This window comes from Ostrea edulis, chromosome 2, assembly GCF_947568905.1.
Source record: "Ostrea edulis chromosome 2, xbOstEdul1.1, whole genome shotgun sequence".
Classification (NCBI taxonomy): domain Eukaryota; kingdom Metazoa; phylum Mollusca; class Bivalvia; order Ostreida; family Ostreidae; genus Ostrea; species Ostrea edulis.
In genome coordinates, this window is record NC_079165.1 from 4,864,826 (window position 1) to 4,881,589 (window position 16,764).

A 16,764-nucleotide genomic window follows, 5' to 3' on the forward strand; every position below is an offset into this window, starting at 1 on the left:
GTTACGTTGTAAAGCGTGTTTACTGACTATGGTTTAGAGAGTTTGTACCATGGTCGGGTCGGGATGAAAATAAAATTATTCTTGAAAAATTACAGAAATCAGAAAAATTTAGAGGGAAATCTTACAAAACAATGTGATTATGGAATAAAATGGTGGGAAGATAATGATATGGAGTGATTAAGTTCAAAACAATATTAGGTAGTCCGTACCATTGATGATTCGGATATGGTGAACAGCGAAAAATAATGATTGCCAGAAGAACACGATTAAACAACAAACAAAGTCAATCAAAGGACACTGATCTAGCATTAAAATCAACAATCGAATAGGTGAATGGGAGAGAAGTCTAAGGAAAAAGATTCAATAATATTTTTATTTTTCAAGGTAATATATTTTTCAAGGTCAGACAAATTGAAGCCGCATTCTAGAAATTCTGATATCCCAACATAAAGAGCTATGCGAATCCGAATTTATGTTGATTTAGAATAATGTTTTACCATAGTTTAGAGGTCTTAAGATGATACATTAATAAAATACTAGTCTTCAAGGTCAATACATTTTTTCCTTTATTATCATCCCCCCTTTTTTTATTTTAAAATTTTAAAAATGAGAGGGAGAGAGAGAGAGAGAAAGAGCTATAAAATTTCATAATTGTAATGATTTCTTATGATGTTCTAACATAATTAGGAAGTATTGAAGGTCAAACAACAATCGCAATCCTGGGAATCCTCGCTATGGCTAAAGAAGGAACTCAAGGTTAAATAAAGGAACTCAAGGTCAGAGCCTTGAAACCGGGGAAACGAATTGTATTTATATTAATCAAACAAAATAAGATATCTTATCGGGTGAATTTTGGCGATTAGGCTATGGAAACTGATTTTAACTAAGGATTTATCCTGGATTCATGCGCGTGAAATCATTCAAATTATTCATTCCACCTGGACGGAATGATTTCAAACGGTGCATCCAGGATTTTTCCGTGCTCTTTCTCTCTGCATCGGTCCATAATGGGTTATGATCAATAACAACCACTTGCATGTCTTGCCAAATGTGACCTTCTTTGTTGAAATGTTCCCCTACGGGTTCGGTCACGCGTTTGGTTTTGATGGTTGATCGGTGGTTGTTGGTCCTAAGTCTGATGTTTGTAGTTTCCCCAACATATTGTTGTCCACATTGTTTACAATTGATGAGGTATATGCAGTTGTTGGTTTTACAGGAGAGTTGACCCAATATTTTATCCTTAGTTAAAATCAGTTTCCATATCCTAATCGCCAAAATTCACCCGATAAGATATCTTATTTTGTTTGATTAATATAAATACAATTCGTTTCCCCGGTTTCAAGGCTCTGACCTTGAGTTCCTTTATTTAACCTTGAGTTCCTTCTTTAGCCATAGCGAGGATTCCCAGGATTGCGATTGTTGTTTGACCTTCAATACTTCCTAATTATGTTAGAACATCATAAGAAATCATTACAATTATGAAATTTTATAGCTCTTTCTCTCTCTCTCTCTCTCTCTCTCTCTCTCTCTCCCTCTCATTTTTAAAATTTTAAAATAAAAAAGGGGGGATGATAATAAAGGAAAAAATGTATTGACCTTGAAGACTAGTATTTTATTAATATATCATCTTAAGACCTCTAAACTATGGTAAAACATTATTCTAAATCAACATAAATTCGGATTCGCATAGCTCTTTATGTTGGGATATCAGAATTTCTAGAATGTGGCTTCAATTTGTCTGACCTTGAAAAATATATTACCTTGAAAAATAAAAATATTATTGAATCTTTTTCCTTAGACTTCTCTCCCATTCACCTATTCGATTGTTGATTTTAATGCTAGATCAGTGTCCTTTGATTGACTTTGTTTGTTGTTTAATCGTGTTCTTCTGGCAATCATTATTTTTCGCTGTTCACCATATCCGAATCATCAATGGTACGGACTACCTAATATTGTTTTGAACTTAATCACTCCATATCATTATCTTCCCACCATTTTATTCCATAATCACATTGTTTTGTAAGATTTCCCTCTAAATTTTTCTGATTTCTGTAATTTTTCAAGAATAATTTTATTTTCATCCCGACCCGACCATGGTACAAACTCTCTAAACCATAGTCAGTAAACACGCTTTACAACGTAACCACCACCATTTTTATCATTCAGTACAGTAGTGTATCACTCTTCTCACCAATGTAGTTTATCGATACTTGTCGTTTTTGTGTGTTATTTGTTTATGTAATTTATGTCTCTTGATAAAGACGCGGGTTGCGTCGAAAATTTGAGTTTTAAATAACCAACAGTGTCGTGGCCTTTTCAGTGCTTTTATAAATTTCTTTACTGGCCTTGTATCTTCTCAGATCCGACACTTTAAGAAAGTAGGGTGTTGTTGGGTTTTTGTGCTTTTATATATATATATATATATATATATATATATATATATATATATAGCTCTTACAAGTTTATTGTTTTTTCGGATTTCAAACATATCGGTTAAGCATCACTGAAGAGACATTATTTGTCGAATTGCGCATCTGGTGCATCAAAATTGGTACCGTATAAGTTTTACATGTATCAACTGTTCAACATTTTTAACATTTTGATAACAGCCCTTATATAGTTCTTTTAAAATTTAAAAACTGTCAAAACTGACATATATTTCAAACCTCTTCTTCTATACAACCGTGCACCTGAGAGAAAAAAACCCTCAATGCATAGTCATGTAGAGCTGGAAGACATCTACAAAAATTGTAAATTTCATAATTACATGTGGTAGGGGTACTCACTCCAAGGCGGGGCTAAACTTGGCTTGAAGTGTTTATGTATAAAGCATTTGAATGGCATCTTATGCTATTGATATTAAATGGGTGTACCAAACTGCCTTGTGAATTTCGCAACCCCATATATATATATATATATATATATATATATATATATAAGATCTGGTCACTGGAAACTGAGATAGAGGCATAGAACGTGAATGTATTATAAACCGAAAGTGCATTGCATATTTTCATAATGCTGTCCGTGTATTTCACAATTCTGAATTCTGTTTTGACATTGAAGGATCAATTTGTGTTTTAAAGTTAATGTTAGAATAAAAGGTCTTCGCGGGTCATTCAATTTCCAATTCAGAAACTTTAAAATCCTTATGTAATGTTATTTTACGCCATGATTTAAAGTATTTTGTTATCTAACGAGTCGGCAAGAAGACGAGAACCTATTAGCAAAGTTCAATTTTAAGTTCATTTATTTCGCTCAAACCATCGATCAGTGTACATGAGTTACAATGAATAAGAAATGATAATGATGAGTCGTATTAATGAATCGTGAATAGAAAAAAATAAAAATAAAAAAAGAAAACACAAGAGATGTACATGTTATAGCTACAAAGGAAAAGAAAAGTAAGAGATATGAGTGAGGGAGGACAAACTGCATCATACATTTTAGAAACAGAAATTATTTAACGATGTAGGACTTGTGTTTGACATAATCTCATTAAAATTAAGTATATTCGGCTAATTACCAAACTGGGAAGTACAATTTTCTTCCTGATGCTTGCTAATGATTTGCATTCTAAGATAAAATGGAATTCATCTGATATTTAACTGAGTTACATAATGTACAAAGTCTTTCGTTAAGTGGAATATTTGACCATCTGCCAGTTTCAACAGAAAGTTTGTGGTTTGTGGTTCTAACTTTTATCAGTATTTTCTTAAATTTATTTGGTAAAATGCTAAGACATTTTTCACGTCCGAAATTAAACTTAAAAATTGTTGATGAACTGTTTATATCAGTATGCCACTTTTGGATGGATTGATCACTTAATCTTTGTTTAACTGAGTTACATAATGTACAAAGTCTTTCGTTAAGTGGAATATTTGACCATCTGCCAGTTTCAACAGAAAGTTTGTGGTTCTAACTTTTATCAGTATTTTCTTAAATTTATTTGGTAAAATGCTAAGACATTTTTCACGTCCGAAATTAAACTTAAAAATTGTTGATGAACTGTTTATATCAGTATGCCACTTTTGGATGGATTGATCACTTAATCTTTGGTTTAAAGCTGCAACAGCCCACTTCCTATCATTGGAATTTTGTTCATACCAAATATTAAAAAATCCACAAGATGTTAAAATTTTGTAAATAAAATCTGGCCAAGAATTTTTTAAACCTCCTAGGAAATATTGCTAATATAGATATTTATATGTTATAAACACGATTTTGTTTTCCGAACAAATAAGTAATCGCGTCCAGGAAGAAATCATCCTCGTAAATATTTGTACATGTATATGTCAAACTTATACGGTACCAATTTTGATTCACCAGATACTCCTTAATTTTGAAATGAATTTCTAAATTTTATCACAGCAATTAAATATACATCCGTATTTTCAAGCTAGTAACGAAGTACTTAGGTACTGGGCTGTAGAGACCACCAGCAGAGGCCTCGACCCAGGGGTCTTAATGTAAAACTTGCATACAATGGGAAGCACTCAATCTCAACGTATACCATATAAGGAGAACTACTCTTCAAATGGAAAATAAGTTTAAGGAATTTTAAATGCATGAATTCAATGATTTCAACATTTTCCTATTCCCAAATTTCACAGCCATATGTCAAAATTGGTACAACTTTCTTAAAATAACCCAGCTGGGACTCTGTTGGCAGAATAAATTGTCTTATCTTCCTTCTTACCCCATACATTGCTTTTGTCTGGTCAACTATGTGTGTTTAGGATTACAAAAGGAACCTGAACGGCAAATATCCTTAAGTATTTAAGATCTTTCACATTTTCAAAAACACTGTTATCATAATAAAACAACTTTTTAAGCAAAGCTATATGGGACAAACTGGGATCGCCTATTTGCGCGTATCAATTTGAATGGGATAATTATGAATCATCGCCAAGATAAACATACGCTTTTTCATTATGAGATTATTTGCATTGTAATATAAAAAAAATGTAAGTATACATGTTTTTGAGATGTTTAAAAAGAACACGTTCAAAGATGTTTTACAATTTACAATGACTAGAAAATATCTTTTTACATCAACCAAACGAACGTTTTTCTCCATCGATTTGTCAGGTCCCTCTGATGATTGACCTCATCACAACTATCCTAGTTCTTTTCCGCACTTCGCTTCAAAAACAGTTTGCTTGATACTGCACTATTTATCCAAATGTCAATGTGTATATGCATTTGGAAGCATATGTAACTTTGATTCATAAGTAAATTGATAACCGTATATAAACAAAACATCAACATATGTATCTTGTACGCAGAATTTTTCTTTTACAATGCAAACACAGAATTCATCTTAAAACTACAAGTTTTAATCTCGGAGCCAGGAAATTTGAAAAGCCCAGTCAAGAGAAGTAGTAAATATTTGAGAAACTCTTATAGAACATTAGTCTTGTATGATTGCGATCTTTGTTAATTCAAGGGTATTCATACAGGTAGGGGCCTCCGTGGCCGAGTGGTGAGAGCATTGCGCTCAAAATCACACGGCCTGTCACCTCTGTCGGCACGGGTTCGAATCCCGCTCGCGCCGGTAAGTGATAAAGTTTTCCAGTTTACTTTCGGAAGGTCGGTGGTCTCTTCCCAGGTACATTGTATCTGGGTTCTCTCTTCCACCAATAAAAACTGGGCGCCACCAGATAACTGAAATATTGTTGAGTGTGGCGGAAAACATCAATCAATCAATTAATCAATCAATATTTATACAGGCTTACGTTTTTGACAAGTCCCTGTGGAATAGCATTAGCATTTTATCAACAGGGATCCTGACTACCTGTACATACAGTACTTTGATTAGAGCAGATTGTCCTGTATTAGGAAGCTAACATTGTCTTGGATCGTCTATTCGGAAGCTCATTTTACGTGAAACAGTTGAATGTAGTTTACAGATATGTCCAGGAATTCTTTCCATTAAAATGTTGATGTCGTCGTGATTACATGCAGTTTGAAACTGAATTAAACTCTTTATGATAAATGTATTTATCAACATTAACATTTGAAAGTTTCAATGATATTGAAAAAATCAGGGGAGTTAAAGTATCTAGTTCACTTTGGATAATGTCAAATTCAATGACTTTGTCGTGATTCTCTCATGATGCTGGTGTAGTCTGGTTTTGTGGAAAAAAAAGGCAGAATACATCTCCAGCATTTGTTATTTCTTTGGAATGACGGCTTTGAATGTGGGATGTTGTTGGTTTGAATCCCTCAGTAAAAGACGGAGATAGTGACTGTTCCATCTCCAAGTGTTTTGCATTGGAAATAAAAAGTCTTGGTTGTATGCGTTAATACTATAAAGACTTCCCACAAACACTTGCCATGTATTGTGAAGGGTGAAGATAACGAACAGTGATCAATCTCATAACTCCTACAAGCAATACAAAATAGATAGTTGGGCAAACACGGACCCCTGGACACACCAGAGGTGGGATCAGGTGCCTAGGAGGAGTAAGCATCCCCTGTCGACCGGTCACACCCGCCGTGAGCCCCATATCCTGATCAGGTAAACGGGGTTATCCGCAGTCAAAATCAGTGTGCCAAGAACGGCTTAACAATCGGTATGAAACACGTCAGACAGCATTTGACCCAATGCGAGGTTGTATTGACTAACTAGATCGTTATAACGACCATAGAATTTGCGAAATGCTGACTTCAATCGAGACTGTTGAAATCCCTGTACCATCAACTTGTTTGTCAGTAGCTTACCTCGATTTAAAAACTGACTATACCCAGAAGAATGCATATCGAATCAGTTGAGATATATAAACACCATATGCAGGTGATAATGGAATATTGCTACATAAATATGGGAAGTTGACGATGGAGAAGCTGAAATCATCCCGTTTGTCATACAGTTGAGTTGTCAGTTTGCCGTTAATGTCTACTTTCAATAGAATATCTAAGTATGAAGCAGAAGTGGACGACTCTGTGGTGTCCTTTATTTCGAGCTCACATGGATATATCAAATCGACATATGAATGAAAGCTATCATTGTTAATAGACAAAACGTCATCGATATATCTAAAAGTCGAATTGAAGGTCACAGCGAGAGATTTTTTCTTCTCACTTTGAAGTTTTTGAATAAATTCTGCTTCATATGAATATAAAAACAGGTCAGCTAACAAAGGAGCACAATTCGTGCCCATGGGAATTCCAACTGACTGTTGGAAGACCTGATCACCAAAGACCACGAAGATATTGTCAATGAGGAACTCTAGCATATTTTTTATTTCAACTTCAGAGTACTTGTGCGTGGAATCAGAGTGGTGTTTAACAAAGTAAGTTTTTGAATGGCTGATCACTAGATATGAATATTTCCGTTTTCCGTTTTTGTTGAAGAAGCAACTGTCTATGATGTCAAAAAGTCTAGTCTCAAATTTTTCGTGAGGAATTGTCGTGTATAGTGTTGAAAAGTCATAGGTTTTAATGTTATTGATTTGGGGAAAATTATGTGATTTCAAGTTTACTAAAAGTTCTTTAGAATTTTTTAGAATCCACATTTGATTAACACCACTTCTGGCATATGTAGTCGCACAGTAAGTTTGAAGTTTCTCCTTCACAGCTGTTAACATTTTCGTGAGGAGCAAAGATAGGGGCTTGGTAGAGCACTTACTGGATCCAGCAATGTATCTTTGTTTGTAAGGGTTTTTATGTAGTTTAGGAATCCAGTATACTACAAACCAGAATGTTTGAGAATTCCAACATAGAAGGTGCAATAGTATATATCATTCTAAAGTTGTGTTTCTTACCGCAATTCATAAATCGAAGTCTGTAATAGATGTAGCTCCAAGTGATTGAAAATTGTAAAACTGTCTGCTATTTCACTTATCACAGTCATTCTAACCGATATTACTAATTTACCTAAGATAACTTTATTAATTGAAAACACCCATTTTAAACACCTGTTTCAATGTGCTTTGGATACAAATAGACATGAAAAGAGTTGCGTAACTTGATAAAGACATATTATTAGCTTAATGTATGTACTATAATGAATTATTATCATTAAAAGAAAATATTTAAGTCTCTAAATCGTTTTGGTCCTTTCATCCTTTTGGTGTAGATAAATTGTGTTAACTATACATTTTGGAGACTTCTCCCAATAATCTGTCTTGTTTGTTGTAGCTATCCCTAAACTTGGAAGACCAGTGCAGAACGGCCTATCTGTACACTAATATGAAGTACATGTATGTTGATTAAGAATAAACTGTTTTTTACCTTGTAGATTATCACTCATCATGGGTCTTGGCTGTGGAGGAAAGTTGGGGATGATCTTCCTGATCGTAATCAATACAATATTCTTTGTAAGTCTAAACATTTACATTTAAGATATGCGGGGATCCTAGTTAGAATAGGTCCCCAGTACCCCTTGCTTGTTGTACGAGGCAGCTAAACAAGGCGGTCCTTCGGATGGGATCGCAAAAACGAGGTGTGACACGATAAAGACCCCTCCCTGCTCAAAGGCCGTAGGAGCCGATCATAGGACTAAATTTTGCAACCCTTCACCGGTAATGGTGACGTCTCCATATCTGTGAATTTTTTCGAGAGAGATGTTAAACATATGAAATCAATCAATCATTTACGATATAAATGAATAGTTCAGGTAAGAACCATGAAATCGGAGAAAGGTAATTTTCGTTTTAAAAGCCTATTTATCACTATTATGAAAATCACAAAGCATAACACTGCATGTGAACTACACATGGAATACATGTATATTTAATAAAATTCTATGCTTTTATAATCATTTTAATTGGCTATACAGAGTACCTGTGTTTATATAAAGCTGAGTCATAAATATTTAGTATAAACATGCAGAGTTCTTTCAACGTTTTCAGTTTCAAAGATGACATCAATTCACATAACTTAAAAGTATTTGGTCTGTAGCAGAATTTCGGGCTAAAAATGTGTTACTTACACCTGAAAAAGCTTTACAATCTATAGAACGCTGGTGACGTCTTAACTTGAGTTGAAATATTTGAAGGGACATTACACAAACACTTAGCAGGAACCTAATTTTCCCTATACATTTCATTTCTCATCTTTGAAGGCCTTTGCATTGAACATATCTTATTGACAGAACATCAAAAGGATTAGACATAATTTCAAAACGTTAAACACACCCCCCCCCCCCCCCCCAAGACAATGACTACAATATAAATTATTCACAACAAATACGACAAAATGCAATAAATGAATAACATTTGTGCTGACTATATTTTTCTCTACAGATTTTTGGAATTGGTGTCCTGATAGTGGGTGTACTGGCTCTAGAAGACGTGGCGGATCTCAATAAAGATCACATCAAGCCCGTCCTGGATACCATCACAGTGAATTCCTTTCAAGTGGGAGATCTAGCAACTAATTTATCCATCATTCTGATAGTCATCGGAGCGTTTATTTTCATTATATCAAGTCTGGGCCTCATTGGCGCTTGCTGTCAAAATAAATGCATGCTGGTTACGGTAAGTATGTCAATGATGAATTTCATTTTCATTTAAGCTCGCATTCTAAGAAATATATTTTTAAGTTCAAGAAATAATCGGTTGGATTGTTTATTTCTCATTGAATTGTAAACAATGAAAATAATTAATTCATAATGAGACTATTTTCTATGCGTGGTCATCACTACATCCTTGATATCAGTAGGGAGGGTTTGACCTATGAAAATGATTTGCTGGAAGATTATTTATAAGTTATAGACTATTCTAAGAACAATTATCATTCAATTAGTTTAATATTTATCGGCAAATATCCCGGAAGCAATCAAATTACGAAAATATTTATCGGCATAGAATGACATAAAATTGTTTCCCGAATTTCAAATATGTGAAGATTACAAAATTTAAAAACAGAAAATCAGGTGAAGAATAATTTCCATTTTGGTCAATTCACAAAAGTATGAAAAATTCTACTAAGGTTCATATGGTAAATTAGAAAGTAATTTAACATTTACAAGATATATTTCGATATTGTATATATCAACATTATCAAAAGTCAAAATGTAGACTATTATAATTTCTGTGTACTTCATGCAACTGTACATCGTAGATATGCTAGAAGTGAATTTCTTTAGATGTGTATGTACATCTGTGTACTGCTAAGGCAATATTCATTTTGAACTGAGGAAAGATATATCCCAAATCAAAACACGATTATCGAGAACAACAGAACCGAGGCCTTATCGGGTACCTGAGTATTAAAGGTATCACTAGTTCCAAGAGCTATGAAATCTAGACAAAAATCCCTATTCTGAATATTTAAGCTAAATTCCAATATTCAGCAACAATATCAAAAAAGGTGTGTTCATTTAACTTAAATTTCCCTGAAACTTCCTACTAGTATACTAATGAAAGACTTTACATGATATAGTGTATGCAGCGTTGAAATGATAGAACTAATTTATTCCCACCGTAGAGTAAAATTGTGGGGTTGCGAAATTCATAATTTTTGGATATCTTTTCTGCTTTTTCTAAATTTGCATAAAGTTTTTATACCATATCAACAAATTTAAAAACTCTTTCCAACGATAAAGACAATAATTACTATAATAATTTTGGCCCCACCCTGGAACCAAAACTCTAACCCCATGGAATCATGAAATTAACTGTTTGGTAAAGGACAGGGTACTCCTTCTAAATGTCTATTTCATATCAATGTAGTATCAATAACTGTAAAGGCGAAATTATGTAAATGTTTAACATATAACTACTATATACATGTACCAAGTTTGGCCACACCCTGGAGTTAGAACCTCTACTCCGGGGATCATAAAATTTACAAATTGTGGTAGAGGTTTTCCTGGTCTACATCATAAGGTATTTAGTTTTTCTTACAGATATGTGATTGTAGAAAAAATTATTGTTGAAAATTGATAATTTTTGACAGGGTTTACCCAGTCTCTAAGTCCACGGGGTAGAGAAGTCCATATAGTTACAAGTATTATTATACCCCAGTATGAGAATTCTATGCAACGCGTAATCTGATTGGTCTAGACAGTCACGTGCCAGGGAAGACAAAATTTCATATCTCCCTCTCAAACATCATATCTCCCTATCATATTTCCCCTTGGGAAGCTTCGTGCATTTTCCATAAATTTAACGTCAAAGTAGACGAAGTGTATTATGACGTCACAATACGTCCGAGTCATTCTACTTTCATAGTTGGTAAGGCACAAAATATGCGGGTCTCTGATATACAGTTTTAAAATCGACGATTTTGGTTGATATAAAAACATTCAAGTAAATCAGCATTCAAGGAAAATGGAAATACAAAAACTGGTTATCATATCACTGTGTTTCGCTGTTTGTACCTTCTATATACATGTATACGTTGACGGCGCGATGTTAATGTTAGGGCAATCTCAGGTACATACATGTACGATGTATAGATGAGTAAACTCCAATTTTGTGGTCTTGCTTTGTTTCGGTATAATAAACAATTTATTGCATGAATGTTCGGGAGATATGAAGATTTATTCACCCAAGAAAAATCATATTCCCCTCGGGCGTTGCCCTCGAGGAATATGATTTTTCTCGGGTGAATAAATCTTCATATCTCCCTCACTATCATGCAATAAATGTATAATATTCCCCATGTATCAAACATGCTTCATATCAAACTTGAAAAGAATTGGAATGGTAGTTACGTGCATCAAGAAGTTCACTTGTTAACGCATGACGGACGCTGAGCAATTGCAATAACGTTATATTGACTAAATATTTTGTTAAACAGTCCATCTTTCCACTTTGGACATGGGTGTACAATTATTTCATGCCTTCGGCCTCTGACAACAGTTTTCTGCCACTTCCTTGGGGCAATAGTTTTGACTGTTTCCCTAGTAGGCATGGAATAATTGTCTATTAACTAATGTACTAATTGGGCAATAGTTTCTCACGTGACCTGAAAAGAGTTGTCACATGACCGGGAAATAGTTAGTCACGTGATCCGGTAATAGTTTGTCACGTAATCTGGTAATAGTAAGTCACGTGATGAACTGTTTCACCCCTGTTCATTTTATGTACCTTTCTCTGCTGATTAAAGTTGAAAAACAAATAATATGTAATATCGATTCATGTACAATGTAGAAAAGTACATGTAGGTAATACAAAAGTAAAGTCTCCAGTTTTTCCACAACTACTGTTTATCTGTAACCAAAGTAATAACGAGGAAGCGAGTCTCTCTCTCTCTCTCTCTCTCTCTCTCTCTCTCTCTCTCTCTCTCTCTCTCTCTTCATTTAATATTTTTTGTGGGTTGATCATAACTTTCGTGGACTACAATGGCACCATAAGGAAATCGACATGCAAGATATTACATATATGATAATTCATAATTTTAAAATTTTAAATCGTTTTAAATGATTAACACACGAATGATAGTTTAATTGTTTACATACCTTTCATTGAGAGGGAAAATATTTTTCTTCAATTTATATTTCAGTATGCCATCCTGGTTTTGATTTTACTTGTGATGAAGATTGTAATCATTGCGTTGTGGTTTACCATGCAAAACAAGGCAAGTCCACAGATTCATTGTTCATAAAGAAATATCACCGTCTTTGTTATAAGGGGAAAACATGTATAGATAACAAATATGGTATATGTAAGGCATATTTCATTGAAGAGTGTATATAAATTTTAATGTGAGGATAAGCAGGCCAGGTATTGAATAGTGTATATACATTTTGATGTGAGGATAAGCAGGTCAGGTATTGAATAGTGTATATAAATTTCAATGGGAGGATAAGCAGGTCAGGTATTGAAACAACGATTTGCTTGGTGTTTTGTACATATTTAATTGCTCAATTCAGAAATGTGTACCTTTGCACAAAATGATGCAGAATGACATAAAATATATAAATGATCAATTCGCTCAGTTTTTCCAAGACGTGATCGGTATCCAACCGCTTGTAATAACAAATGTTTAAAAAATAAGTCCAACGTTAACCTCCTTCAATTCTTGCAAAATTATACAGTGTGTGTGCAAGGTAAATTAACGCTTCAGTTGTTGACTTTGAGTATACGTGATTGCTATCAGCGTTACATTTGCAGTTGCTTCCTATGAAAAAATTAGTAACTGAATGACACACAATTCTAAATTTTGGGGTAAAATTGCGGAACATGTATTTTGACTCTTTGAAAATGAGTATTTCACATTTTGTTCTCTCTTATTCTCAAATTGATCATAATAAGACATATCAAATGCAACAAATTGTGGGTTGATATCTGACCGCATAGAAGAGGGCCTGGAATACGATTAGTAATATAAACATTATAATGGGGTGATGTTTTAAGGTACTGTGTGCAACATCACTCACATGGCAAAGTAATGATGGTGTCGTGGTAAAGTATCGATGATTCAGTTCCTATGAATAAATCTCATAAACTGTATACAATGGAATGGATTTTTATCATAATTGCTTTTCTTATTTAATCAATGAAATATCATTATCTGTAAATTTGTTATATAATTATTACTTCTATTTGTAAGAAAATGATAAAAGAGTATTCTTATTTTTCTTAGGTCGAGGAGGAAATAAAAAGTAAGATGCTGACGAGCCTCAAAGAAAATTTTAAGAGTGACGACACCACAAATAGTAATTCAGTATCGAATGCCTGGAATTATTTGTTCATGTCGGTATGTTATACGCTTTATACCAGCACTTATTAAAGTGGGGTGGGGATTGGATGGGTGCTGCAGGTCAAAGCATTCAACGTTATATTACGAAACGTGTAATATGTCATTATTTATTTTATCTGGTTAAGAATGTAATGTTTGCGGTAGTATTCACATTTATACTGTTTACATGTAGCGTTGTTGAGTTGAGTAAAGTGCATTCGAAACAGTTTAGCTTTTCTCAGCTGTCCTTGATGGTACATAATAATAACTTTGGCATGAGGAAAAGATTCAGAAAGGAGATAACATTTAACTTTTATCGAGTGTGGTATCCCCCTATGTGTGTATATCTAAGTCATCGTAGAATGTAGGAATTAAACTTTTATTAAGAACTTTTAAAATTTCAAGTTTTTGCAATTGTATCATGGCTTGACTGCTAAAATTTCAAGCATATTCAATTCTATCACAGTTCGACTGCTAAAGTTTACAAGTTTATCTGATTGTATCGTAGCTCAACTGCTAAAATTTTAAGTTTATTCAATTGCATCAAAGCTCGATTGCTAAAATTTCAAGTTTATCCAATTGTATCATAGCTCGACTGCTAAGATTACAAGTTTATCCATTCGTATTATAGCTCCACTGCTAGAATTTCAAGATTATCCATTTGTATTATAGCTCGACTGTTGTGCAGTTGATCCCGTGACAAGTACAACGAACGACTTCGACCAGACGACATGGTGTACAACAATTGGAAGTTGCCAGGCTACAAACTCTGATATACCAAAAACATGTTGTAAAGGAGTGGACGAAAACACATACTCAACAGCTCCGACTTCATGCCATTCAAGTGTTACTCCTGGAACTTATAATACAAAGGTATACCTTTATATAAAAAACCCTCTCAGAGAGAGAGAGAGAGAGAGAGAGAGAGAGAGAGAGAGAGAGAGAGAGAGAGAGAGAGATTGTTGGTGTGTATCAAAAATCATCTTAAATCATCTTTTATTTTAGGGATGTTACGACGCTTTGAAAGATCTTCTAACATCCAGATCGCCGAGCATTATTGGTGTTAGCGTTTCCGTTATGGTTTTGGAGGTAAGATTTAACATCAAATAGCAGCTCACCAACTAGTTTTTAACATCACCCTTTGTCAAGTAATATTTACTGTTGCTATGTATCATTACCCATAAGAGTGTGAGTTTCATTCCCTAATGGAAACATATTTCCAAAAGTTTCTTGGGCAATCAGATTCGAGTAATTTACATGAAAGTATAATAAATCATTTACATTATACATTTTACAACTGGATCGAATGCTCTGGGATACGGTATCAACGAGTCATATAATTATAGTATAGTGAATTCACTTGTTCTACAAAGTATCATTGTGAATCGACGTGTTCTATGTAGTATTGCAAATCCATGTGTTCTATATAGTATTGTGGATCCACTTGTTCTATATAGTAATGTGAATCCATGTGTTCTATACAGTATTGTGAATCCATGTGTTCTATACAGTATTGCAAATCCACGTGTTCTATACAGTGATGTATATCCATGTGTTCTATACAGTATTGCAAATCCATGTGTTCTATACAGTATTGTAAGTCCATATTTTGTGTAGAGTATTGTGAATCCACGTGTTCTATAAGGTATTGTAAATCCACATGTTCTATATAGTAATGTGAATCCATGTGTTCTATACAGTATTGTGAATCCACGTGTTCTATATAGTATTGTGAATCCACGTGTTCTATATAGTATTGTGAATCAATGTGTTCTATATATTATTGTGAATCCACGTGTCCTATTTAGTAATGTGAATCCACGTGTTCTATATAGTAATGTGAATCCACGTGTTCTATATAGTAATGTGAATCCACGTGTTCTATACAGTATTGTGAATCAACATGTTCTATATAGTATTGTGAATCCACGTGTCCTATTTAGTATTGTGAATCCATGTGTTCTATATAGTATTGTGAATCCACGTGTTCTACACAGTATTGTAAATTCACGTGTTATATATAGTATTGTGAATCCACATGTCCTATTTAGAATTGTGAATCCATGTGTTCTATATAGTATTGTGAATCCACGTGTTCTATACAGTATTGTAAATTCACGTGTTCTATATAGTATTGTGAATCCATGTGTCCTATTTAGTAATGTGAATCCACGTGTTCTATATAGTAATATGAATCCACATGTTCTACACAGTATTATAAATTCACGTGTTATATACAGTATTGTGAATCCACGTGTCTTATTTAGTAATGTGAATCCACGTGTTCTATATAGTAATGTGAATCCACGTGTTCTATATAGTAATGTGAATCCACATGTTCTATACAGTATTGTGAATCAACGTGTTCTATATAGTATTGTGAATCCACATGTTCTATACAGTATTGTGAATCCACGTGTTCTATACAGTATTGTAAATCCACGTGTTATATACAGTATTGTGAATCCACGTGTTCCATACAGTATTATCATACGTTCATGTAAAATACTCAAATCTGATTGTTTGAGAAGCATTTGGAAAAAAAATATATTATTAACCTCTGAGAACAGAAAGCACGCCCTCCCGGGTAATAGTATCTAGCAACGGGTAACAGTACTTTAGAACGGGTGATATTATAAAAAAAAAAAAAGTATCACATGCGTCAAATTTATGCGCCTACAGTTCGTCGTAGATTGTTAGACGACGTCGTTTAAGCGTTTGTAATAAACACGAATACCCGCATCGATATCCGAAAAATTGCATGACAGTGATTGATCAAATGTCAATAGACGTAAATCTTTCTGTTTTGTTGTTTATATAACATTCAGTATAATAAAACAAATCTATATATTGTGAATTCATGTGTTCTATACAGTAATACGAATCCACCTGTTATATACAGTAATGGAATCCACATGCTCTATACAGTATTGTGAATTCACGTGTTCTATATAGTAATGTGAATCCACGTGTTCTATATAGTAATGTGAATCCACGTGTTCTATATAGTAATGTGAATCCACGTGTTCTATATATTATTGTGAATCCAGGTGTTCTATATAGTTTTGTCAATCCACATGTCATATATAACATTGTGAACTCGACGTAAAACGCAATCATTTCTTT

General features: G+C 33.9%; 1 protein-coding gene across 4 annotated transcripts in view; it reads left to right on the forward strand.

Annotated features, from left to right (window-relative positions):
- LOC125680424 (tetraspanin-9-like) overlaps positions 1-16,764 on the forward strand; it is a 38,411-nt gene that overhangs the window by 14,406 nt on the left and 7,241 nt on the right. For 3 of the 4 annotated variants that reach the window (XM_048920012.2, XM_056157389.1, XM_048920013.2), the window contains exons 1-7: positions 7,210-7,298; positions 8,246-8,324; positions 9,252-9,485; positions 12,460-12,534; positions 13,543-13,656; positions 14,311-14,511; positions 14,644-14,727. In XM_048920012.2, coding sequence (XP_048775969.1) covers positions 7,225-7,298; positions 8,246-8,324; positions 9,252-9,485; positions 12,460-12,534; positions 13,543-13,656; positions 14,311-14,511; positions 14,644-14,727 — 861 coding nt within the window. In that variant the 5' untranslated portion in view covers positions 7,210-7,224. Of the gene's footprint in view, positions 1-7,209; positions 7,299-8,245; positions 8,325-9,251; positions 9,486-12,459; positions 12,535-13,542; positions 13,657-14,310; positions 14,512-14,643; positions 14,728-16,764 lie in introns of those variants that run through there. The other variant, XM_048920016.2, reaches the window with a different exon arrangement.